Genomic DNA, 22918 nt, shown 5'->3' on the forward strand with positions numbered 1-22918 from the left:
GGACCCCCGGGGCTCGCCGGCTGAGCACCCGAGCTCCCAGAGCTTTCGCGATTGGGGTGCCTCAGCCCCTCCGGGCCTCCTCCGCGCATGCGCACGGCCCGCCTCCGCGCATGCGCACGGCCCTCCTCCGCGCCGCCAGAGACGTGAGTACGACGAGCCGCCATGGTCAATGTCCGCCGGAGACTTGGCTTCTGGCCAAAAAGGGCCTGGCTGAGAAGTGGCCGAAGTTGGCTGTGCTTTCCGGATGCGAGGATAAGCTAACTGGGCAGAGCCGCGGCCGCAGAGCCCCGGCGCAGTCAGAGCGGACGGGTTCCGACGCCAGCGCGATGTGGCTGTTACTGCTGCCGCTGGCTGCGCTGCTGCTGGCCGTCCTCGGCAAAGTTTGCAAGGGGTTGTTCTCCGGCAGCTCCCCGAACCCCTTCTCCGAGGATGTCAAGCGGCCACCCGCGCCCCTGGTGACCGACAAGGAGGCCAGGAAGAAGGTTCTCAAGCAAGGTGAGCGGGAGGGACCCCGGGGTCCGAGGCTGCGCCCTGGCATCCTCGCGGGTTAGCGTTCCCCGGATGCAGAGTGATGGGAGGGCTTCTTTGCACGTGGAGGCACCCGCTTTAGAGTCCGCCACTGGCGAGAGCCTTGGTCCCCGCAGGCCCGGGGAATCGTGGCCACACGGGCGCGGGCATCGTCCTCGGCGAGCCAAGTTTTTGGCATAGCCACGCTCAGGCCCTGCCACTTAGTATAGCGGTGGCTAACCGGATAAAAAGAGGTGGCTAACCGGATAAGCAAGAGACCTTTCCCCTACTTTGCTTTAAGACCTTAACGTTTTCACTTATCTTCCCCATGGGTTCAGGGACTTGGGAGAGCTGCACAGAAACCTTTATAGGAAATTGCATTTGGCCCATCAAGTGATTTGACTGGTTATGCCTGCTCCCATCTCTTGTTGAAACGAGGCTCAACGGGGTGACTCAGGCTCAGAGCTGCTCTTCCATTGACCTGCACTGTCATCTTTAAAAAGTATTTGCGAGTTTCTTCTAAGGTTTTAAAGAAAGAGTTCTACTGCTTAAAAAGAAAAAAAAAAAAAGAACCTGTAAAAAGAATAATCTGTTTATATCCGAGATCTCTCTCATCTGTTCACTTGTAAATTTTAGTATTCTGCGCAACAAGTCTTGCTACACAGTTGGAGACAGTATTGTTCTAAGTGGAAGGCCTATTAGTTTGAACTTCTGAGATCAGAGTTTTCATTGGACTCTGTCACTAATTTGCTGTGAAACCATTAGCAAGTCACTCCATTTATCTGGATTGGTCTAAAAGTGAGATGACTAGTTTAACTGTTTTTCAAACCAGGTTGTCATCTCTTAGTGGGTAGTAGAATGGAAACTATCAGAGTGCATAATACATGGTTCTGGTAAGTATTGTGAAACTTCTGTTTCAGGTATTTATATTATATACAAACATATGTTCTGGGATGTGAATATGAAATATATTTTTCACTATAGGTCTTTTAAAAAACATTTGAAAAGTTGAAAGTTTACTGAGTTCCCTAGCAGCTTGAAAAATTCCAAATCTCAGTTCTTCAGGAGTGATCTTTTTTTTAAAATAAATTTATTTATTTATTTATGGCTGTGTTAGGTCTTCGTTGTGGTGCATGGGCTTCTCATTGTGGTGGCTTCTCTTGTGGAGCACGGCCTCTAGATGTGTGGGCTTCAGTAGTTGTGGCACGTGGGCTCAGTAGTTGTGGCACGTGGGCTCTAGAGCGCAGGCTCAGTACTTGTGGTGCACGGGCTTGGTTGCTCCACAGCGTGTGGGACCTTCCCGGACCAGGGCTTGAACCCGTGTCCCCTGGATTGGCAGGTGGATTCTTAACCCCTGCGCCACCAGGGAAGTCCCTTTAGAAGTGATCTTGAAAGAACAGATCTTGTGTAGGAAGTGCCCATACGGCACCACGGGCTGTCCAGTTTTGTCTTGTTTAGGGCTTCCTCCTCAACCCCACCTCCACGATTTCTCAGAGCAGCTCTGTCCTGCCTCTGCATCAGGATGTTGAAGAACCATCATCCGACTGGGCTGCTCCACTGCTAGCTGCAGACCCTGCATTTTCCAAAGATAACCTGCTTGTGAATGGACCAGTCCATGAGCCAGCAGCCTGCACTGGCCCCCGTCCCCCTCCTCGTTTTCTTTCTTCCCTAGCTCGCACTCTGTCTGCACTTAGGTTTCTCAGCCTGTATTGCAGCATTGTTTTGTTCCTATGATAGTTTGTGGATTTTTTACTTTCTTTGCAAGTAGGAAAAATCCCCAGCTACATAGTGGCTTTCCTTAAATCAGTTCAGATCAAACCAAATCACTTTGTTTAACCCGCCTGGCTGGTCCTGAATATTTCCCAGGTAAAATGTTTCAGACAGGAGCTCCTTGCCAAACTGCTCTAGAGTTCTCTGGCGTTGTACAAGCTAGAGAATTCTGCCTTGGTTTCCACATCGCTGCTCTTTCACTGCCGCCCCCCCCCCGCAAGAAGCCCCCACCTCCATCTCCATCTGCTGCAGCTTTCTCAGCCAGCCGAGTGCCAGAGAAGCTGGATGTGGTGGTCATAGGCAGTGGCTTTGGGGGCCTGGTGGCAGCTGCGATCCTGACCAAAGCTGGCAAGCGAGTTCTGGTGCTGGAACAACATACCAAGGCGGGAGGCTGTTGTCATACCTTTGGACAGGATGGCCTTGAATTTGACACAGGTAAGGCTTCTGTGGAAAAGGGCTGGGAGCAGGCGGTTTGGAGCAGCCATGGTGGGACAATCCTGGGCATTTCTATGATTTTGGAGGCCCCGTCTTCTCCCTGGGCACCGCTTTCCTTGTCTGACAGCTGTACCCACTGGCAGCTGAACTGGGCAGGGATTTGGTGGTTTCTGCTGCAACTCCCCTCTACAGAAAGGGTGGGTACCCGCTCTGGGCACAGACTCAGCCCTGCAGGACAACCTCTTTAACCTTGCTTCCTTGTTGGAGCTTTTCCAGGGCTCAATCCCCATATCCCTATGACACTTTGTTTTTCTGTCTCCCAACAGGAATCCATTATATCGGGCGCATGCAGGAGGGCAGCTTTGGCCGTTTTATCTTGGACCAGATCACTGAGGGGCAGTTGGACTGGGCTCCCACGGCCTCTCCCTTTGACATCATGGTACTAGAAGGGCCCAATGGCCGAAAGGAGTTTCCCATGTACAGTGGGGAGAAAGCCTACATACAGGGCCTCAAGGAGAAGTTTCCCCAGGAGGAAGCTGCCATTGACAAGTATATAAGGCTGGTTAAGGTAACACGGACATGCTGAGGACCCCCTGCCTATTCCCAGCAAGGCTGACCTTCCTCATTAGCGGAGTGATGGGTTAGGGAGGCAGGAAGGAGGAACAGGCCTGTCTGTCTGGAACTCAGCCTCCACTGGAGTTGGCCTCTGTGCCCCGTGGGCCCTCTGTCTCTGGAGCCTGGGCTCTGCAGCTGCCACTCTCACTCTGGCCTCTGGGGGGTGCTCAGCTCTCCTCGCTGACCACGCTGGCCTCCCTGTGGTCATATCACCACTCTTTTTCACTTCATCTGATTGGGATTATTCAAAAGGAATTTGGGCTGGAAACTGAGAAGCAAAAAAGGACTCACCTGAGGGTAGAATGGGAAAAATTCACAGAGTACGGAGTTTTTTGTTTTTTTGTTTATAAATTTATTTACTTTTTTATATTTGGCTGCTTTGGGTCTTCACTGCTGCGCGCGGGCTTTCTCTAGTTGCGGCGAGTTGGAGCTACTCATTGCGGTGCGCGGGCTTCTCATTGCAGTGGCTTCTCTCATTGCGGAGCACGGGCTCTACGCAAGTGGGCTTCAGTAGTTGTGGCATGCGGGCTCAGTAGTTGTGGCTCCCAGGCTTAGTTGCTCCGTGGCATGTGGGATCTTCCCGGACCAGGGATCGAACCCGTGTTCCCTGCACTGGCAGGTGGATTCTTAACCACTTTGCCACCAGGGAAGTCCCAAGTACAGTGTTTTAAAATCCAAATTCAGCCAAGTTCAGCCAGGGCTAAGTGTTGCTGGCCCTTGGGCTGTGCAGGCTGTTGGAAAGGCGAGTCAGGAGATGAGACCTGTTCCTCCCTGCTCATTCCCTTCCCCAGGTGGTATCCAGAGGAGTCAGTCATGCCATCTTGTTGAAGATCCTCCCGCTGCCCATGGTTCAGGTCCTCAACAAATATGGGTTGCTCACCCATTTCTCTCCGTTCCTCCACGCATCCACCCAGAGCCTGGCCGAGGTCCTGCGGGAGCTGCCAGCCTCCGCGGAGCTCCAGGCCGTGCTCAGCTACATCTTTCCCACTTATGGTGGGTACTGGCCTTGGGCCCCAGGCAGCTCCTGGCTCTCAGTCTTTCTTCCTGAGCCTGCTTGGCTGACTGAACTGGAACAGCACACACCCCAGGCCCTCTGGAGCTTATGGAGGAGATGTCTGTCCGCCTCCCTACTGGACACGCTGATAAAAATTCCCTTCACCCACGCCCTGGATGACTTTCCTTTCCAACCCAAACTGTCCTCCCTGGCAGCATGACAGTTTTCAGGGAGGACGTTCCCACTGGCCCCAAGACCTGTAAGGTTCCCCACATTTGGATGGAAACAGGCCCTCTGGCTGCCCTGAGCCCTGGGGATCACTTGGATCCTGGGATGCATAGCCTCAGGCTGCGTGTTTTCCTTTTTTTTTTTTGGCCATGCCTCACGGCTTGCGGGATCTTAGCTCCCCAACCAGGGATTGAACCCGGGCCCCTGGCAGTGAAAGCACCGGGTCCTAACCCGCTGGACCGCCAGGGAATTCCCAAAGGTTGCGTGTTTTCTGATGGGAACCCGTATTCCTTTCTGAACGAAGGTACTGCTGCCCCTCCTGCCTCATCACCCCTTCCTTCCTTCTGTAGGTGTGACCGCCAGCCACACCACCTTTGCCATGCATGCTCTGCTGGTTGACCACTACATAAAAGGGGCCTTTTATCCCCGAGGGGGTTCCAGTGAAATCGCTTTCCACACCATCCCTGTGATTCAGCGGGCCGGGGGTGCTGTCTTGACTAGGGCCCCTGTGCAGAGCATCTTGCTGGACTCAGCTGGGAAGGCCTGCGGTAAGAGCCCTGCATTGTCTTCACAGTCTCTGGCCGGGGTGGGAGAGACCTGGGGTCTCTGGGTGCAGAGCAACGAAAGCACTGAGGGCAGAAGGTGTAGAAGGACTGACCTCCAAGTGGGGGGTTAAAGGCTGGAATCTGCCCCAAGCTGGGGCTGCCCGGGGATAGCGATTGGCCTGGAAGCAAAAAGGACACGGGAAGGATAAAGGGTGGCATGGTTCCCAGAGAACAGTATTTCATCATTTATTCAATAGATAAAAATAGTTATCTGGTAATCTAGGACCTCCTGAGTGTAGCGGGTGTGTCTTTTTAATCTTTATGTCTATAGACTTCAGCACATAATAGAGCCCAGTAACTGTTTGTTCAGTGACTGATGGAGTGAGTACGTAACCTGGGTGCTTGTAGGGTGGTGTGGAGGCCGGCAGGATGCCCTGCCTTCAATGTGTAAATGGCAGAGTGGGACCCAGACTCTACCCTGGCTCAGGTGTTTGCTGTCACCTGCACAGAGCATGAAAATCCCACCGTGGATGAACTCCGTGAGGAGAGGCTCTATGCAAGGAAGGACTCTGGTAAACAGAACAGGCCATCCAGGCGGCGGGTGCTTCAGAAGCATCAGCTAAGGGGGCAGAGAGAGGCCTGGGGAAAACAGAGCTGGTGTGACAGTAAATTCACCAGAGGAGTCTTTCAAGGAGGAGGTGGTGAGTGGGTAGCCCAGGGCACGCAAAAATCAAGGGAGGAAAGGCCGTCAGCGGTCTCCAAGGGCATGTGTGTAGATGAGACTGGGAAGTTCCCGGTGGTGAGAGAGGGGTGGCTGTCCAATGTGTGAGACTTGCTCTCATGTTCACGAGCAAGCTCTCCTTCCAGCCGTCAGGGGATCTGTGAACCAAGGTGGGAATATCAGTTCAATTAAATTCAGTTGCGGATATATTTATTTGTGTTTTTCACGTGCTAGGTGATAAAAGATAAGTAAATCCTAATCTCTAACTCAAGAAGTTTCCAGTCTCACAGGGAAGATGACTGCGATATGATTAAAGTGCCATAGAGGCAGGCACCAAGGATGGAGGTGACACAGAGGATGGTGGAACGGGGAAGGCCTCAGAGGGAGGTCATGAAGGGTGAGAGGAAGCTAGCCAGAGGGGAGGGGTGGCTATTCCAGGCAGGGGGAACAGAATGTGCAGAGGCACAGAGGTATGAGAGAGCTGAGTATTTTTAGGCATCTGAAAATGTTAGGTTGAATCATAAGAGACTGCCACATTTATAGGTTAAAAAGAACGGTTGACTATCAGCTATTTCATACAGTCCTACCTAATAGCTGAGTGAGAATGGCCAGAGATGAGGCTGGACGCACGAAAGGGACCACATCAGGGAAGGCTGAGACAAGATTGGAGGATTTTAAAAAGAGCGTATGTTGGAACGGGAAGTCTGGCAGCTGTGAAGAAGGGACTAGGATTCCAGTGAAGGCCTTCAGCCCATGGGCTCTTTCAAGGCTCGTGTGAAGGTTGGTGGGTGGCTCAAGAGAAGCGCGCCCACGCAGGGTGGGGAGAGAGGTAGGAAGCCAGGGCGGGGGCCGTGAGCCAAGCGGGCAGTGCCTCAGGATGGTTCCCTCACTTTGCAGTTTGGCCTGGGGCCTGCCCGCTCGGGGTCGATGTGGGAGAGATCTGGGGGGTGGGGAATAGGGACCTTTCTCATCCTCCTGGAGCTTACGGAACCTCAGCCAAGCTCTTGTGCCTGCAGGTGTCACTGTGAAGAAGGGTCAGGAGCTGGTGAGCATCTATTGCCCCATCGTGATCTCCAACGCAGGATTATTCAACACCTATGAGCACTTGTTGCCAGAGAAGGCCCGCTGTCTGCCAGGTAAACGACTGGGCTGCGTCACTGTCCTCCAGGTGCCCCAGGCCTGCCCTCTGCAACCAGCTGGCTCAGCCTGGCTGATGCTTCCGCCAGCGTTAGCTCTGCCCTTTGACCCTCCATAGGCAGAAAAGGTGAGCACAGCGGTTTCTAACATCCGTTCCCAGAAGGCCTCTGTTCAGGGGGTGGGATCAACTTCCTTTGTATCACATCCTCCCCAAAGACCCTTTGGTCCTTATCTCTCATTTCATTCTTGGCATAATTTACTCCCTTTCCTCTTATCACGTCAACCATGTTTCCCTTTCCTCTTTCAAGTCTCCAGTCCTAGTTGCCCATTTCCAGTTTCCCTAGATCTTAGATCATCTCTCTGATAGTCAATGATGGTGGGTTGAGTCCTAAAGGAACGTTTCTTGGATTTTCACTGAGTTTGCCGTATGAATCCTGCTTCCTTCCTCAATTTCTCACTTATTTTGAGTGGGGAAGCCTGATCTGACGTTGTTGGTAAGGGAAGCTAAGGCTGGTGTGAAGGCGGCCTTGATAATATTGCTGTTGCTGAGGCTGCAGGAGTATCCTCCGCTCCTTGAGCCCTGAACTCAAAATAAGCCTCAGTCTAGTCATCTCCACTGATAGGCCGTGTCCAAAACTAAAAGCCTGATTTTGTTTTTGCCTTGATCCTCGACCACTGGGTAGAGAGCTCGTCACCCTAATGTTGATGGCTGGGGAAACAGAGGCACACAGGCGAATAACTGCCCAAGGCCACCCAGCTGGAGGTGGCCAAGCTGAGAGGAGAAGGCTGGTGTGTCTGACTCCTGGGCCTGGGCTGCTGGCCCGCTCTGGGCTGGGAAGCATGGGGCTTCCAGAGAGAAGGCCTCACTTGAAGGGGCAGGAGAGCAGGTCGGCCCACAAGGAACAGAGAGGCTGAGCCAAGGTTAGCTGGGACGTCACCATTTGGAAATGTAGCTGGCAGTGCCCGATGTGATTGAGGGGAGGAGGCCGCTGGCTGGGAGGGGACCAGCGATCCAGGAGGGTGAGGGAGAGGCGTCTGCGAAAAGGCCTCTGGCTGGGGTGGGAGGTGGGGAGTAGGGAGCCGCTCACGATGAGTTTGGGGCGGAAACCCCGGACTTCACTGGTGCCCGGGGAGGAGCGCCGTGGAAAGAGCGCTCTGCCCCGGAGGGCGGGCCCAGGGAGGTGGGTTCAGTAGAAGAGTGAGACCTTGGATCTCCCGGTGGGGGAGAGGGTGGGTGGCCGTCATGACTGTCTCTGAGGTACAGGCCGTGTGCTCCCGGGAACTGGCCTCCTCAGCCCTTCGCCTCACTTAGCTGGGCCTCGGCCGGCATCTGCTGCCGGCAGGGGCCTCCCCGCTCTCGGGGCCGGGTGAGCTGAGTGGGGTGGGGCAGAGACCGCCCAGTGGCCTTTGGTGCTTCGTGCCTCCCTCTCTCCTAGGACCTCTGAACCCTGACACTGTCCCCCGACGGGCCCAGTGTTCCCCCAGGCCCGCAGTCTCTCCAGGCAGCCGTGCCACAGACTTAGCTCCTGAGCTTGCCTCCCTTCACTGGCGGAAGCAGCTTCCACTGCTCTTATATATCTCAGCCCCGAAGGCAGTCTCACGTGCCAGCCCCTACCTGCCTGAAGCACCAGCTGCCTCTCTCGAGCGGGAGTGGATGAATCCCAGTTTGAGAGCATTTCAGACAGTGGCAGCAGTGATGCTTAACTCAGAGGCCCCAGGTGCTGGGATTCCTACGTTTCCAGCTGTTTGGGGGTAGAGATTCTCACAGTTCTGTCTCGCTCTCAGAGATGGGAATGGGATATCTGGTGGCCTTGGGGACAGGCAGTGCTAGTTGGGGTCGAGGGTGGAGGTGGGGTGGTCAGGCAGAGGGAGCCTTTGTGAATAGGAGCGCCTTTCTTAAATTCCACGGCTGAGCTTTGAGGAGGGTAGTTTGGAGAGGAGGTGTTTTGAGTAGGGAAGACTAGTTTGACAAAATCAGTAGGGGAGCTAAGGCTGGTGTGGAGAAGCAGGGCTTGGTCTCATCGTCGTGTGCCTGATTTGAGACCCAAGTTTCTATTTTTCTGCCAGGTGGGTGGCACCTGGACCCCTTCCTTCTAGCTGGGGAAAGGGACAGGAGGGGCTGGGTGGAGGTGATGGCTGTGCTAAGGGGCTCCTGAAGACCTGGGGGTATCACTCCTGGGCCCCTCGTTCTCTCTGTGCCCACCCTGCCCCACCTGGAAAGGGGGTGCCCACAGCTGTGGTTCCCCAACGATGCTGGGACCCAGCGGAGAAGGTGCTCCCGACTTTCCAGGGCAATTACTACTACTCACCACATCCCCTGCCCCCGCTCGGTGCTCCCACAGCTGGGCGGCTGGGTGTCTGGAAGTCTTATGCTCGCTGTCCTACTGTAATTGTTACAACGCCCCCTTCACTCTCAGAAGTGGCCTGTTTTGGATGATAAGTTTTATGGTCACCCTACCCGTAGCACTCAGGTCTTCGCAGCCTGTGATAGGAGAGCCAGCTTCTTCAGGAAAGTGGACAGTGGACAGGCATCACGTCCGATTCCTTGCAGTGTCCCCAAGGCCTCGCAGAGGATCCAGCGCATTTCAGGTCCTCAACAGATATTTGTTACATGAGTTAAGCAGAGCAGCCAGTGGCGACTTATTCCTCAGGCAGGGGCTGGAAATGTTCCTGGGAATGGGAACAAAGGATGAGGCTCTGGGGCTTCCCTGGTGGCGCAGTGGTTGAGAGTCCGCCTGCCGATGCAGGGGACACGGGGTCGTGCCCCGGTCCGGGAAGATGCCACTTGCCGCGGAGCAGCTGGGCCCGTGAGCCATGGCCGCTGAGCCTGCGTGTCCTGAGCCTGTGATCCAGCCACACCAGTGAGAGGCACGCGTACCGCCAAAAAAAAAAAAAAAAAAAAAAAAGGAAAAACCTCTGGGGGGGCAATTTCCCAAAAAACCTCTATTCTTCTGGACAAGTTCTGAGTTTTCCAGGATATGAGACACTCCCTCCTCGGGGCTATTTCCTCAGGCTCACATGTGAATAGCATCACCATCCCAACTCCTTATCTTCCTTTTAAAGCTTGAGGGAAAATATGTCTTAACCTTCACACTGATTTCTTTATGACACGTTTATATACTGCCTTACTAAGTGCCAAAAAAAAAAAAAAAAAAAAAGGATAACACTCTGTGGGAGCAATTTCCAGAAAACTGGTCTGGGCTCAGCTGTTGAGAGGTGGGAGTGCCCAGTGGCTTCGGTCCAGGGGACATCCAGAGGCTCCCACGGTGACTGTTGCCTTCCTCCTCAGTGCTGTTCTTCCCTCCTCGCCAGATGAACCCTGAAATGCCAAGTGCCAGTGATGCCATTTGCATCTGTTCATCTGCATCACTTAGCATTTTAAGGCCTTGTGCTGACTGTTCAGCACAGGAGGAATTATGCATATTCAGTCATTAGATGGTTTGTATTCAACTTAATACCGAAGCCATGGCTTACAACCAAATACTGTTCCTAGCCGTGGTCTTTGTAGTGCAGAGCCCCGTCATCCGCTCATAACTGAGACATTAAGGGGACGATGGGAGGCAGTGAGTGGCTCAGAGAGCCGGGCGTCACTCACTGCTCCTCAAGGCGCTCAGAGCGGAAGTCTGAGGCCGTGGCCTTCACAGGCAGGAGACCAAAGAGCAGGCCCCTGCCAGGTCGAGTTGTCCAAACGTCTGAGGCTGCAGATGAGGTGAGCGGGTGTCCGCAGGTTCCCGGGGCAGGGGCAGCAGTTGGTGGCCTTGTTCACGTGGTCCTGCCGCCTCTCTGCAGGTGTGAAGCGGCAACTGGGGATGGTGCGGCCCGGCTTGAGCATGTTCTCTGTCTTTATCTGCCTCCGAGGCACCAAGAAGGACCTGGGGCTGCCGTCTACCAACTACTACGTTTATTCTGACACAGACATGGACACGGCGTAAGGCGTGGGTGTGCGTGTGTGGGGAGGGTGTCCTCCCCTGATGCTGGGGGAGAAGCAGCAGGATGCAGGATGGGAGGAAATGGGCAAGAATCTACTCCCGAAGGGCTTTTCCCTACCTAGGCTGTGCCTTGGCCTCATCCCTTCGGGGGTCCCTGGGGGTGACCTGCCCTCGGGGTGTGCTGGTGGCTGCGGGGAACAAGGCCGGGACCGACAGCCCCTCTCTTCCCCCAGGATGGAGCACTACCTCTCTCTGCCTGCGGACAGGGCTGTAGAGCACATGCCCGTTCTCTTCATTGCTTTCCCGTCGGCCAAGGACCCGTCGTGGGAGGACCGGTTTTCAGGTGGGGCTTGAGGTTCTGGGGCGGGGACTTGGGCGGGGCAGGGGCAGCAGTAGTTACCCGGCCCTGCATCCCCAGGCCGCTCCACAGGGGTCGTGCTGGTGCCCACCTCCTATGAGTGGTTCGAGGAGTGGCGGGACGAGCCCCAGGGAAAGCGGAGCAGCGGCTACGAGACCCTCAAGAGCTCCTTTGTTGAAGCCGCTCTGTCGGTCATCCTGAAGCTCTTCCCACAGCTGGAGGGGAAGGTAGGAGGGCAGGCTCCTGTGGCTGGTGCATCTCTACCCTTTCTTCGGGGCAGGGGAACCAGGCCCCGGGCTGACTGAGCTCCAGGAAAGGATAGGGAGCCCGTGCTGGCAGGCAGCTCGTGCAGGGGCAGGAAAGGACGTGAGGGTCTCACAAGGTCCCACTCCCACTCTTCCGCTGCCTCTTTTGCCTCCTCAGGTGGACAGTGTGACTGGAGGGTCCCCGTTGACCAGTCAGTTCTACCTGGCAGCTCCCCGGGGGGCCTGCTACGGGGCTGACCATGACCTGGGCCGCCTGCATCCTGGTGCGATGGCCTCCATGAGGGCCCAGAGCCCCATCCCCAACCTCTACCTGACAGGTACACTGACTGCCGCATTTTGCCAGGACCTGAGACCCTGGGCTTCCCTGTCACCAAGAGTCCTCCATTCTTGTCCTCAGATCCTGCTGCCCCCTGCAGCCTCCTACACCCTGAGCTGGGCTGCCTCGGCAGCTGTGGACCCTGGTCGTGGTCCTGGTCTGAAGCCATCTCTGGGTGGCCCTGGCCCAGGGGCCCTTGTCCATCCCTGTCCCCCACTTGGGGGGTGGGCAGCAGTGCCCACGGGCCTCTGCTTTTGTCTCCTAGGCCAGGATGTCTTCACCTGTGGGTTGATGGGAGCCCTGCAAGGGGCCCTGCTGTGCAGCAGCGCCATCCTGAAGCGGAACCTGTACTCAGATCTTCAGAAGCTTGGCTCAAGGGTCCAGGCACAGAATCAGTTTGGTCAGGGATGAGTCAGGAAATTTGGCCAGTGCTCTGGCACAGCCCCTGACTTACCCATGTCTTTCTGCATTAGCTCCTCGATCACGTACTCTTGTTTTTAATTTCTGAATGAGAGGTCTGACACACAAGTGTAGCATAGATGGCGCGTTTTTTTTTTTTGGCTGTGCTGCACGGCATGTGGGATCTTACCCTGACCAGGGATTGAAGTCCGTGCCCTCTCCAGTGGGCGTGCAGAGTCTCAACAACTGGACTGTCAGGGAAGTCCCTAGATGGTGGTTCTTAAACTGAAGCTCTTCCAGCCAGGCTGGTGGTGATCCTTCATACCTTTTTTTTTTTTTAACCACTGGACTGTCAGGGAAGTCCCTAGATGGTGGTTCTTAAACTGAAGCTCTTCCAGCCAGGCTGGTGGTGATCCTTCATACCTTTTTTTTTTTTGCGGTACGCAGGCCTCTCACTGTTGTGGCCTCTCCCGTTGCGGAGCACAGGCTCCGGACACGCAGGTTCAGCGGCCATGGCTCACGGGCCCAGCCGCTCCGCGGCATGTGGGATCTTCCCGGACCGGGGCACGAACCCGTATCCCCTGCATCGGCAGGTGGACTCTCAACCACTGCGCCACCAGGGAAGCCCCTTTCATACCTTTTATACATGCTGTCTCTACGAAAGGCCCAGCGTGGGCTACTGACTTGGGTGACTTTAATGGTTCATCAAGCAGCGCTCTGCATCCCCCACCCACACCTCCTAACTCTGAGCCATCAAACCAAATATTCTTTTGTCAGGTGGCTAGAACCCTTGAGAGTGTGGGTCGGCTGAAGCAGGGTGGTCCCACTGGCCCGAGGCTTCTCTTCCCATTCACCCTTAGTGCCTCTCTGCGGGAGTTCTACACAGTGGAGAGAGGGTGCCTGATGAGCATGGTTTGGGTTGTAGTTCCATAGGTTCAGAGGCTCCAGATCCCATTTTTCTGGTTCCACTGGCTTTCAGTGGGTGGGGAAACGCCTGTGATAGGGTCCATGTGGACGTGGGGGCAGGGGGCTGACAGGACGCATTAGTTAGCGAGGTGTATGTTACAGAAGAACGTCCAGTGCGCATGCAGCCAGGGCCTAGGCTCGTCTTCCTTATGATCGGGGTTAAATTGGGTTCTCACCATGCCAGCACCAAGATACCCTTCCAGACCTCAGGGCCTGAGCCTCAAGACTTAGCTTCCTAAAATACACAGCGAGACGGGGGTGTTCACCGTCAGGGCAGAGGCCTGGAAAGACAGCTTCACTGGGGTTGATGCAGGTGGAGAGAGCTTTCAAGCCAAGGGTACAGCAAAGGACAAGCCCTGAGAGGTAACGAGTATATTATGACAAGAAGCCCAGCTACTCCCAACCTAGGACAAGGGCTGCCTGGTGAGGAGGAGGTTGGCAGGCAGTCAATCAGAACATGGGAAATTACAGACCGTGTGCAAAGCCTGGGAATGCGTCTCCGGTGTATTGGTACTTACATGGGGATCGGGTGGGAAGGTGAGTGAAGGCTAAAGGTTAAAAAAAAAAATGACCTCCCACTTACGTTAGGCCTTATTTTAATCAATTTCAATACAGTACTAATAAATTTATTAAGAGGGGGATTAAGAGGTACAATATAATCAATAATACTGAAATAACTTTGTATGGTGACAGATGGTTACTAGACTTACTGTGATCAATTTGTAATGTATACAGATGTTGAATCACTATGTTGTGTACCTGAAACTAATATAATGTATATCGACTGTGCTTTTTTAAAAAAAGGAGAAAAATTAAATTTAATGATTTTAGAGCTTTAACATTTGAAATTTATTTTGGTTTCTGTGCAGAGATACACAACTACATGGTGACGGCATTCATAAAAGCTAGGTAGAACATTATATATGGAAAAATACTTGTCATTAGACCAAATAGGCTTTTTTTTTTTTTTTAATTTATTTATTTATTTGGCTGTGCCGGGTCTTAGTTGCAACATGCAGGATCTTCACTGCCTCCCTCGTGTGGGATCTTTGTTGCGGCATGCTGGATCTTTTTAGTTGTGGCACGTGGGAACTTCAGTTGCGGCACGCGAACTCTTAGTTGTGGCATGTGGGGTCTAGTTCCCTAACCAGGGATCAAACCCAGGCCCCCTGCATTGGGAGCGCGGAGCCTTAGCCACTGGACCACCAGGGAAGTCCCCAAATAAGCTTTAAAGAAATAAAATTAAGTGATTATCGTTAAGTTACAAGGTGGAAATACAAAAACATTGCCAAACAGTAGTATCCTGCTGATTGGGTAAACAAAAAAAGAAGGGAAACGATTTCAACAATCAACCATTTATTGAACATGTTAGACTTCTGAATTAAACGGATGTCGACAAGTGTGAGGAAGCTGACTTTGTTGGCAGCTTGAAACACTATACAGCTCAGACTCAATGCCTTTACAGAGGAGTTTCTAGATTGGGATATTTAGGAAATTCACACGTGACTTAAACTGAGGTGAGATTCAGCCTTGGTTCTGGATGTACGGTTCAATTAAACTTGAGAATCTCTTCTCAGGATTCTTTCTTAGGCAAGGCAATGCCAAACTCAACTGTCCTAGCAAGAGTTTTTAGAAAACAGCTGGCAGAAGTACAGGGTCTGGTGTATGGCATACTCGTCTTCCCTGTTCAAATGATTCAGAACATGTGCAAAGCGTGCTAGCTTGCATCACACATGCAGCATTACATAACAAGTTACCCTGCAAAAATGAGGGGCAGGCTTTTGAATTAAATGACATGAAATGGGAGAAGAAAATGAGAATCATTATCGGTAATTTTAGAGGTTTAGAGTTCTGTCACCAAAAGTTTCATTGAAAGCCATTATGTGAAAAGAAATGTCAGTGTGTACATAGCTAGTTGTCAGGTCTTTCTGAGTTATCTTAGCCTTTCTACGTAGACTAGCCTTCCACTCCCACAGAGTCCAGAGGTGGACTCTTCAAATAATTCTGAAGCACAGATTCCTCCAAATAGAAACCACCCTGCCACCAAAAACTGGGGCCAGGAAAGGAAGCACAGAGCCGTCTGGATAGGGCACCTCTCATGCCCGCCCCTCGCGTCCCCCACCCCCAAGCTGGAGAGATCCTCCCCTCCCCCACCAGTCCACCCTCATCTGCACAACCTCTAGGAAAACATGCTTCAAAGAGTCTATCTTCAAAAAGACAACTACCCAGAAAACAACTTTTCCTTTGTTGTGGGAGCTTTCTTTCAGTGCAGTTTCTAAAGTGAAACTTAAATTCTTTTGTACTCTTTCACACAAGAAACATACTTCTCAGAGGCTCAAAAAGTGAAGCTCTGCAGACTCTACAATACTTATGCGTCCACTTGGTGCCAACCTACTTGGTGCCTGAAACCAATCTTTCTTTCTGCCCTCCTCCTTACTATCAATATCCATCAATGAGGGACAGCAACCAGTAGCCAGAAAGAGCCGTGTGAGACCTCAGTTAAGTCACAGCCAGATGTCCTGAACAAAGAACATGTCTCCTCTACAAGAAGAAACTGAACTCAAGTCCCCGGGGACTGTCCCGTGTTAGGCAGATACGCAGATGGCGCCCTGGGTGCTCCTGAAGGAGCTTCATTTTCTTGGGGAGACCAGACAGAGATGGCAGATACGGGCTGCCCTGTTTTGCTCAAGTTCCAAAATGTGTGAGTGGCATTACCAGGAGCTATTATAGTAAAATGGAAAGAGCCAATCACGCGGGGCGGGGGAGTCAGGAAGGTGCATGGGCAAACGTGAGCTGGGCCCTGAGGAAACAGGTTTTGGGGAGGCGAGGGAAAGAAGAGAAGGTGGGGGGACGCGCCCTAACTGGAAAACAGCCACCGGAAGCCAGGGACTGGAGGATGCAGCAAGGACGAAAAGGCACAGAGGCCTGGATGGGCCCGACAAGAGGGACCTTTGGCCCAGCGAGGGTGCAGGGAAAGACAGGCAGGACAGTGCCGGCCTGCGGAGCCCTGAACACCAGAGTCCACGAACTTGGTTCTCGAAGCCACGAGACAGACGCTTCAGATCACGGCAAGTACTCTGGAAAGTTCACTCTGCTCTCTTCGCATACACAAAAAATGGACAGGAGACCAATTAAGGTGGCTCTTGGGAAAAAATCTAGGAGAGAAGTGAAATGGGTGGTGGTGTGGGGCAGGGAAACAAAGAAAATGGAAAGACTGTAGCTGGAGATGGTTCTCTAAAAATGGACAGGACTTTCGTGACAGGACATAAAAATGGCACAAGTCTGCAGTTTGGAGTTGAGATGATTAAAGAGATTGGGCAGTTGAGAGGGGCAGCTTAATGGGTAGAAGAGAGAAATTCCGTTTCCGTGACAACAGGATGACCAAGCTGAAATATTCAGCACACGGCAGGACTGGGTTCTTTGGGAACTAGGCCAAGGATAAACACTTGGGAGTCACTCACTCAGAGGATAAAGAATGGACGAGTTTCTAGGGAGACAAAGGAAAAGACACAGACGTGTCTTTGAGGGCCTTCCTCTCCACCAGCACAGGATAAGACAAAGGAGTTCTCAGAAGCCAGGACAGAGAGACCAGAAGAGGGGAAGTTCGATTTGATGGTCTAAGTGTCCAATTCTATCAGGGACAAGACTAAGCTTTGAGAACAAGCCACTGGATTTGGTGATCTGAACCTCTGGGAAAACATTATTAGCAGGAAGACAAGGACCGAAGTGACTCTGTAAAGGTTATGAGGAAGATACATGGCAACGGAATGGAAGCTGGACCACAAGTGGGATGGATGGGAGCGGGGAATCTGGGCATGCACGAAGATGGAAGGAAAGGGGCGAGTGGAGACAGGAAGAAAGAGAAAACATTACAGGGGAGGAAGAAAGGCAGGGAAAGGGGAGACAGAAAAGGGAATAAATAACCGTGGTCTTAGGGGATGATGCCAAGAAGAGTCCTCATTCCTTACCTCTACAGATGTTACCTGCAGAGAATGAAAATCTCAACTCAAAGTCACGGGCTGTTTTAAGCAAGGTGGAAGATACCATGACAAACAGGATGGCCCCTTCTTCCGCCAGACTTCTTCAGTGGCCTACAATTCATCCTATTCCTCTCACTTCCCACATTCTTTGCATTTCCCTAAGATCAGCTATTCTCTTTCAGTTTTGTTTTGTTTTTTTGTTTTTTGTTTTCCCAGAAACAACTCTCTTTAGGCTCTTGATAATAGGGTAGCACAACTAGAACAGATTTAGATAAAACAATAATCTGATCCAAAACACTACCCTCAGTTACCTCAGGGGAACTCTCTGAGTTTCTTTCTTTCTTTTTTTTTTTTTTTTTTGCGATATGTGGGCCTCTCACTGTCGTGGCCTTTCTCGTTGTCGGACGCGCAAGCTCAGCGCCCATGGCTCACGGGCCCAGCCGCTCCCCGGCATGTGGGATCCTCCCGTACCGGGGCACGAACCCGTATCCCCTGCATCGGCAGGCGGACTCTCAACCACTGCGCCACCAGGGAGGCCCTCTTTTTTTTTTTTTTTAATACTTATTCATTTATTTGGCTGCACTGGGTCTTAGCTGCAGAATGCGGGATCTAGTTCCCCAACCAGGGATCGAACCCGGGCCCCCTGCATTGGGAGCACGGAGTCTTAACCACTGGACCACCAGGGAAGTCCCCTGAGTTTCTTAAATTTTAAAAACCCCTGACATGGGACAGAAGGAGAATTTTTACTAATTAGCCTTGGCGTTTTTTATCAGATAAGAGGACCATTAACTAGATTCAGGTAAAGGAGGGAGTATAGTCAGTTTGTACATGTAAGTCTATTTTAGGCAACAAAGGCAAAATAGAGTTTGTGGGAAACATGCTTCATAAAAGCCCTTCGAAATTTTTAGACCCAAACCAAACAGTCCTTGCTTTCTTGCCCAAAGCATGAACTCAGCCTACTTCAAAAAGCTTCTGTAATGATGGTGAGTAGGGACGAACACAATGTTCCAATAATCCTAACTGTGATTTTTAAAACATCTGTGATGGGCATAGTGGCTTTACAGCTTTCCTCCCAGAACCCCCAAGTTCGGTTTTCTGCTCAGTACAACTAAATGGAAGTGGCTTCACTTCGTCTTAAATAATATGAAAATGTCAGAAGAACGTGAAGAGCTTGCACTAGGCAGGTTGGACTCGCAGAGGCAATAAAGCATGTTTTTCAGCTGCTGTTTTGGTTTGCTGCTGAAGCCTTTGAAGAGAATCGTGTTCAAAGGAGCCCTTTGCCCATCAGCATTCACTACATTCTACATCTTTTGTAGGGCACATCCCCCCAAAGGGAGAGGCCTTGGTAGAAACGGACCACAACCTGTAGTTTTCTCCTAGGTCCGCGAAGGTAAGTAGTGGCGAGTGCAATGCTGTTTTCAAGGGCTAACTTTACGACAGGACCAAGATCCGAGGGAGGGCAGTCAGCAGCAGTCACCTGCCCAGGGCTGAGATCTCCCTTTGGTCACAGCTGGGCACGCCCACATGCTTCCCTACTCACACTCAGGGGGACAGGCTAGAAGACACCAGCATAAATAACGGGAACACGGGAGGACAAGTTCGCCAAAGTGCAGGTGCAAAACCCAAAGCAATCCCCCCCTGCCTCTGCCAGCCCCGACTTGCCACCAAACCCTAGAGGAGGGGGTGTGTCTCTTAGGTCACAGTAGTTTTCTCTTCATTTTTCTTGATTTAGAAACAAATCAGCAGGGAGGACAAGGTTCTCAAGAACAGAAAAATCAAATCTGAAACAAGAGCAACACAATCTATTGGTAACATTCATCTTTTTCCAAAGGAATATACCTCACTGCTATGGTTTTGGGGTGGGAGGTGGGGGGAAGATCTTATAGGAGTTGCAGTTCAGGAGAAAAATTCAAAATTAAGACAAACTGACCCTCCACCATACAAATAGCAACTGATAAAATAAAAGCACGTAAGATTATTTGAAAAGTCAGTTTGAAATAAAACAAACACTAGAAAGACACATACTTGGTGGGGGGCATATGGGAATCTTGGGCGTCTACTTTGCACCATCCTATATTGTTTTGAATTGTTTACATGCACATTTTTTTTTTAATCAGAAAAAAATTATAACAAAGGGGAAAAGAAATCCTTAAAGTCAATTATCTGGGAAGGTTCTAGGCCAGAGTTATATTGTGCAGCTGACCTACTGGGCTAGCTAACAAAGAGATTCTGAGCTGTGGGGCTTATTTTGTAACTGGTATGCGGACTGTGTTCCCTGTGGGAAGTCGGGCACCAACTACTCTTTACCAGTGTCCCGGCTGTGGCTGCACAGAGGGAGGGAGGGCGCATGCTGGCAGCAAGGCAGTGTGTCCCCATGCAGGCAGGCTGCCTCTGGGGTGGAAGGAGGGCTTTGCTTTCTGGCAGAGGCCTGGGTTGGCCGCATTCAGGAAGTCTATTTGCAGGGCTGATCTAGGGAGCTGGAAGCTCCCAGAGCCTACATTTCTGGATTTGTTTGCTTTCAGGGCCTGTGGTCTAGTGCTTTGCGACCCGGAGTGTGGTTCCAGCAGCCTGTGGTGTCACCTGGAAACTCCCTAGAAATGAAGAAGGATAGGGTCACCCCATACAGAGTTCGCTTTTTTTTTTTAATCACAATTCCTAGGGTGAGTCATATGCCTATGAAAATTTGCGAAGTGCTGATGGAGTGTGAAAAGTACAGGCCGGGAGCCAAGGGAGTTGCCCTCAGGTCTTGATTTTGCCAGGAACTTGTAGTGGGAACGTAGGGGAAAAAAAATCATAATGTTTCTGGGCCTGAGCTTCCTCATCTGTTGAAAGAAGCTGTTGCAGAGGCCTTGAGAATCTCTTCTAGCTCGAACACCACAGACATGTTCACATGGATGTCTATATGTTGTGGTCTGAAAAGGGCGGGGCAGTGGCAACAGCACCCCCAGAATCAGCTGCTGCTGCCGCCATGCCAAACACAAGCCCACTGCTGGGCCCATGTGAGACTGCATATCCCTCCTTCCTTCCTTACCTTTTGGTCCAAACGCTGGTAGTCACTGGCCTTTGGCCGCCGTGTAACTTTGGATCTTTTTCCTTCCAGGACGAAAGCAATAATCTGGGGAAAGGAACAAGACAGCGATTAACAAGTGACTCTCTAACGACATATTTCAGTCTCTGAAATCAGAGGTAATCACCTGGTGGCCCATCTATTATGACCCTGACAGTAAAAAGGGCAGGACATCCACAAAAAGGCCCTATTAACAATTATAAGGAGGACAGGGCCTAGTTAGATCAGAATCCTTTATACTGCTAAACAGGAAATGACAGATGCAGGAGGGCTCTTCTGGGCTCTAGCCTGTGGTGGTCTATATGATTTACTCAAGAGCGCTTGGTGAAAAGAACCGCCAACTCCTCCCCAACTTAGCCTCCTCCAGGCTGACCCATCCACCCTCCTTTTATTTTAATATTAAGCAATATTTAATTTGCAGATAAGATAATTATCTTATCTGAAAATTTACTCTTTCACCCCACACTTTGCTTCACCTTAACCTTACCACTCTCATTTCATACCTAAGGTTACTACTCTCCATGAGGAGCACTTGGATGTAGAATAACGAATGTACCACTTTTGTGTGTGTGTGTGTGGCCGTGTTGCGAGGCATGCAGGATCTTAGTTCCCTGACCAGGGATCAAACCCATGCCCCCTGCAGTGAAAGTGCGGCGCCTTAAGCACTGGACTGCCAGGGAGTTCCCAGGAATATACCACTTTTACTAAATGTCTTCCCTCATTTCTCACAGCCCTAGGCCTTATGGCTATCATGAATTGAATCCTTCAATTTTAACCAGCCTACAGAAACTACTAAATTCTTAGGGCTCAATAAGAAATGAAATCATTTTGGGAAAAAGAATCTGAAAATGAATATATATACATATAACTGAATCACTGTGCCGTACACCTGAAACTAGCACGACATTGTAAATCAACTACACTTCAATTAAAAAAAAAAGGAATGCAATCATTTTGTCCTTAGAGTGGTTACTAAGCAACACAACAAACCCTGCTGAAGTAAAAGATGAGTGTATCCATGCAACTTCTGGCCTTTCGTCTAATCAGAAACTCAACTGACTGCAGAATATAGTCCCTGGGCTCTCTGCTGTTGGTGTTGAAGACTATGTAACCATTCTTTCTGCCACTGCACATGGAAAACAAAAGCTTGGGAAAGGAAGCTAGAAATAATAAGACAGGAAGCACTGTGTTTTTGAGACGGGAAACAGGAAGATAAGGGCTCTAACTACTTACAGACTGTCAGGTACTCAGGTCCTCTCAGGCTGTGACAGACTGTAAGTTCCAAGATTACGGGAGGAGACCCTAATTTGGGTCAGAGCATAATAACGTCCTAAACTTGGCACCTGACGCAACAGCAGAAGGCACTCAGAGGAAACAGACATGAAAATATATAATTTTTAAAAGAGAATAAAGAACCCTAGCAGGGTCTCAGAAGAAACTGCAGTTTGTTTTTCAATTCCTAGTGCTTACAGGCAGATGAGTGATGGATACCCACACACCAAGCTTTCAGGGTGGAGGAAATCCCATCCCTCCTCTTTTTTTTTTTTTTTTGCAGTACGCGGGCCTCTCACTGTTGTGCCCTCTCCCGTTAGCAGAGCGCAGAGCACAGGCTCCGGACGCGCAGGCTCAGCGGCCGTGGCTCACGGGCCCAGCCGCTCCGCGGCACGTGGGATCTTCCCGGACCGGGACACGAACACGTGTTTTCTGCGTCGGCAGGCGGACTCTCAACCACTGCGCCACCAGGGAAGCCGCCATCCCTCCTCTTAAAGCAACTCTTGACTTACCTTCCGCTTATTGTGGTAGGCAATATAGAGGACAGCAACGAGAATGGCTGCTGTCACCAGATATGCAAAGAAGTGGCTGCTCTCTGCACTGGAACTTCCAAGATTATCCTTATAAAGGTCATCCTTCTCCCTACTCCAGGAATCCAAAACTGTGCTTTCACGGTTCTCACTGGAGGCAGAGCCAGGCATTTCTTTCTCGTCTTTGGGTGGTGCACCCTCTTCAGGCTCTGTATCCCCTTCCTCCGTCTCCTTGGGCTCCTCATCTTCAGGTGGTTCTAAAGACTTACCTTCTCCCTCCTGCTGGGTAAAAGAGCGGTCAGAGTCTAGCAATACTTTTCCCCCAGATTCAGTTCTGGAAGGCTGCAGAGCTTTGTCGGTTACTGTGTTTAAATCGGACTTGGTGGGCTCCTTGGTGGGCTCCAAGGTGGAGACCGACTCGGTGGACTGGTCTCTGGAGGAATTGCCAAGGCTGTCATTCTTGTGGAGCCGCTCGGGTTCCGAACTGCCAGGGAAGGCATTCGTGGCATTCTGATTCAGAGGGAGTCTGTCACTGTGTTCTTGCTCAGGCTGCAGGTTCGACACGAGCTGCTTGGAGTCTGCTGGAGAAGCCGGATCTGCCCTCGCAGCGACTGCTGAGGAGGCTGACAAAGAAGCGAACTGCGCGGAGCCTGAAACAGAGAAACCGTCTGGCTGAAGAGAGGCAGGCGGAGAGAAAGGAATCCTCAGAACGTTGCAACGGGCAAACAGAGGAAGGGGCTGATGGCGAGCGGAGGGGTGGCGAGGGTCGGGCAGGGAAGAAGTGAGGTCAGGTGGCGACCGGCCACGGAGAGTATTGGTGGGCCTGGCGGCGAGACTGGGATTAGTGGAGGTGGGTCGAGGAGTTGTTGTGGGAGGCGGGGGG

The 22918-nt window shown here is 51.7% G+C and overlaps 2 protein-coding genes across 2 annotated transcripts in view; one reads left to right on the top strand and one right to left on the bottom strand.

The window, feature by feature from the left end:
• The first annotated feature begins 326 nt into the window (after nucleotides 1–326).
• On the top strand, nucleotides 327–12232 carry RETSAT (retinol saturase). The gene is made up of 11 exons (XM_007470596.1): nucleotides 327–495; nucleotides 2530–2712; nucleotides 3039–3280; nucleotides 4119–4320; nucleotides 4900–5097; nucleotides 6832–6951; nucleotides 10742–10880; nucleotides 11115–11224; nucleotides 11300–11466; nucleotides 11663–11822; nucleotides 12087–12232. The coding sequence occupies exons 1-11, from the start codon at nucleotides 327–329 to the stop codon at nucleotides 12230–12232; spliced, it is 1836 nt and encodes a 611-aa protein (XP_007470658.1).
• Nucleotides 12233–20116: 7884 nt separating this feature from the next.
• Nucleotides 20117–22918, bottom strand: part of TGOLN2 (trans-golgi network protein 2) — a 12827-nt gene continuing 10025 nt past the window's right edge. The window contains exons 3-4 of the mRNA XM_007470597.1: nucleotides 22018–22685; nucleotides 20117–20281 (exon numbers count right to left, since the gene is read on the bottom strand). Coding sequence (XP_007470659.1) covers nucleotides 20117–20281; nucleotides 22018–22685 — 833 coding nt within the window. The remainder of the gene's footprint in view (nucleotides 20282–22017; nucleotides 22686–22918) is intronic.

Source organism: Lipotes vexillifer, unplaced genomic scaffold (assembly GCF_000442215.2).
Source record: "Lipotes vexillifer unplaced genomic scaffold, Lipotes_vexillifer_v1.1 scaffold1098, whole genome shotgun sequence".
Lineage (NCBI taxonomy): Eukaryota > Metazoa > Chordata > Mammalia > Artiodactyla > Lipotidae > Lipotes > Lipotes vexillifer.

Coding starts and splice junctions, on each gene's coding strand:
- RETSAT (XM_007470596.1), top strand. CDS start 327: ATGTGGCTGTTACTGCTGCCGCTGGCTGCGCTGCTGCTGGCCGTCCTC. Junction 2,713..3,038: donor TGGCCTTGAATTTGACACAG/GTAAGGCTTCTG, acceptor GTCTCCCAACAG/GAATCCATTATATCGGGCGC. Junction 6,952..10,741: donor GAAGGCCCGCTGTCTGCCAG/GTAAACGACTGG, acceptor GCCTCTCTGCAG/GTGTGAAGCGGCAACTGGGG.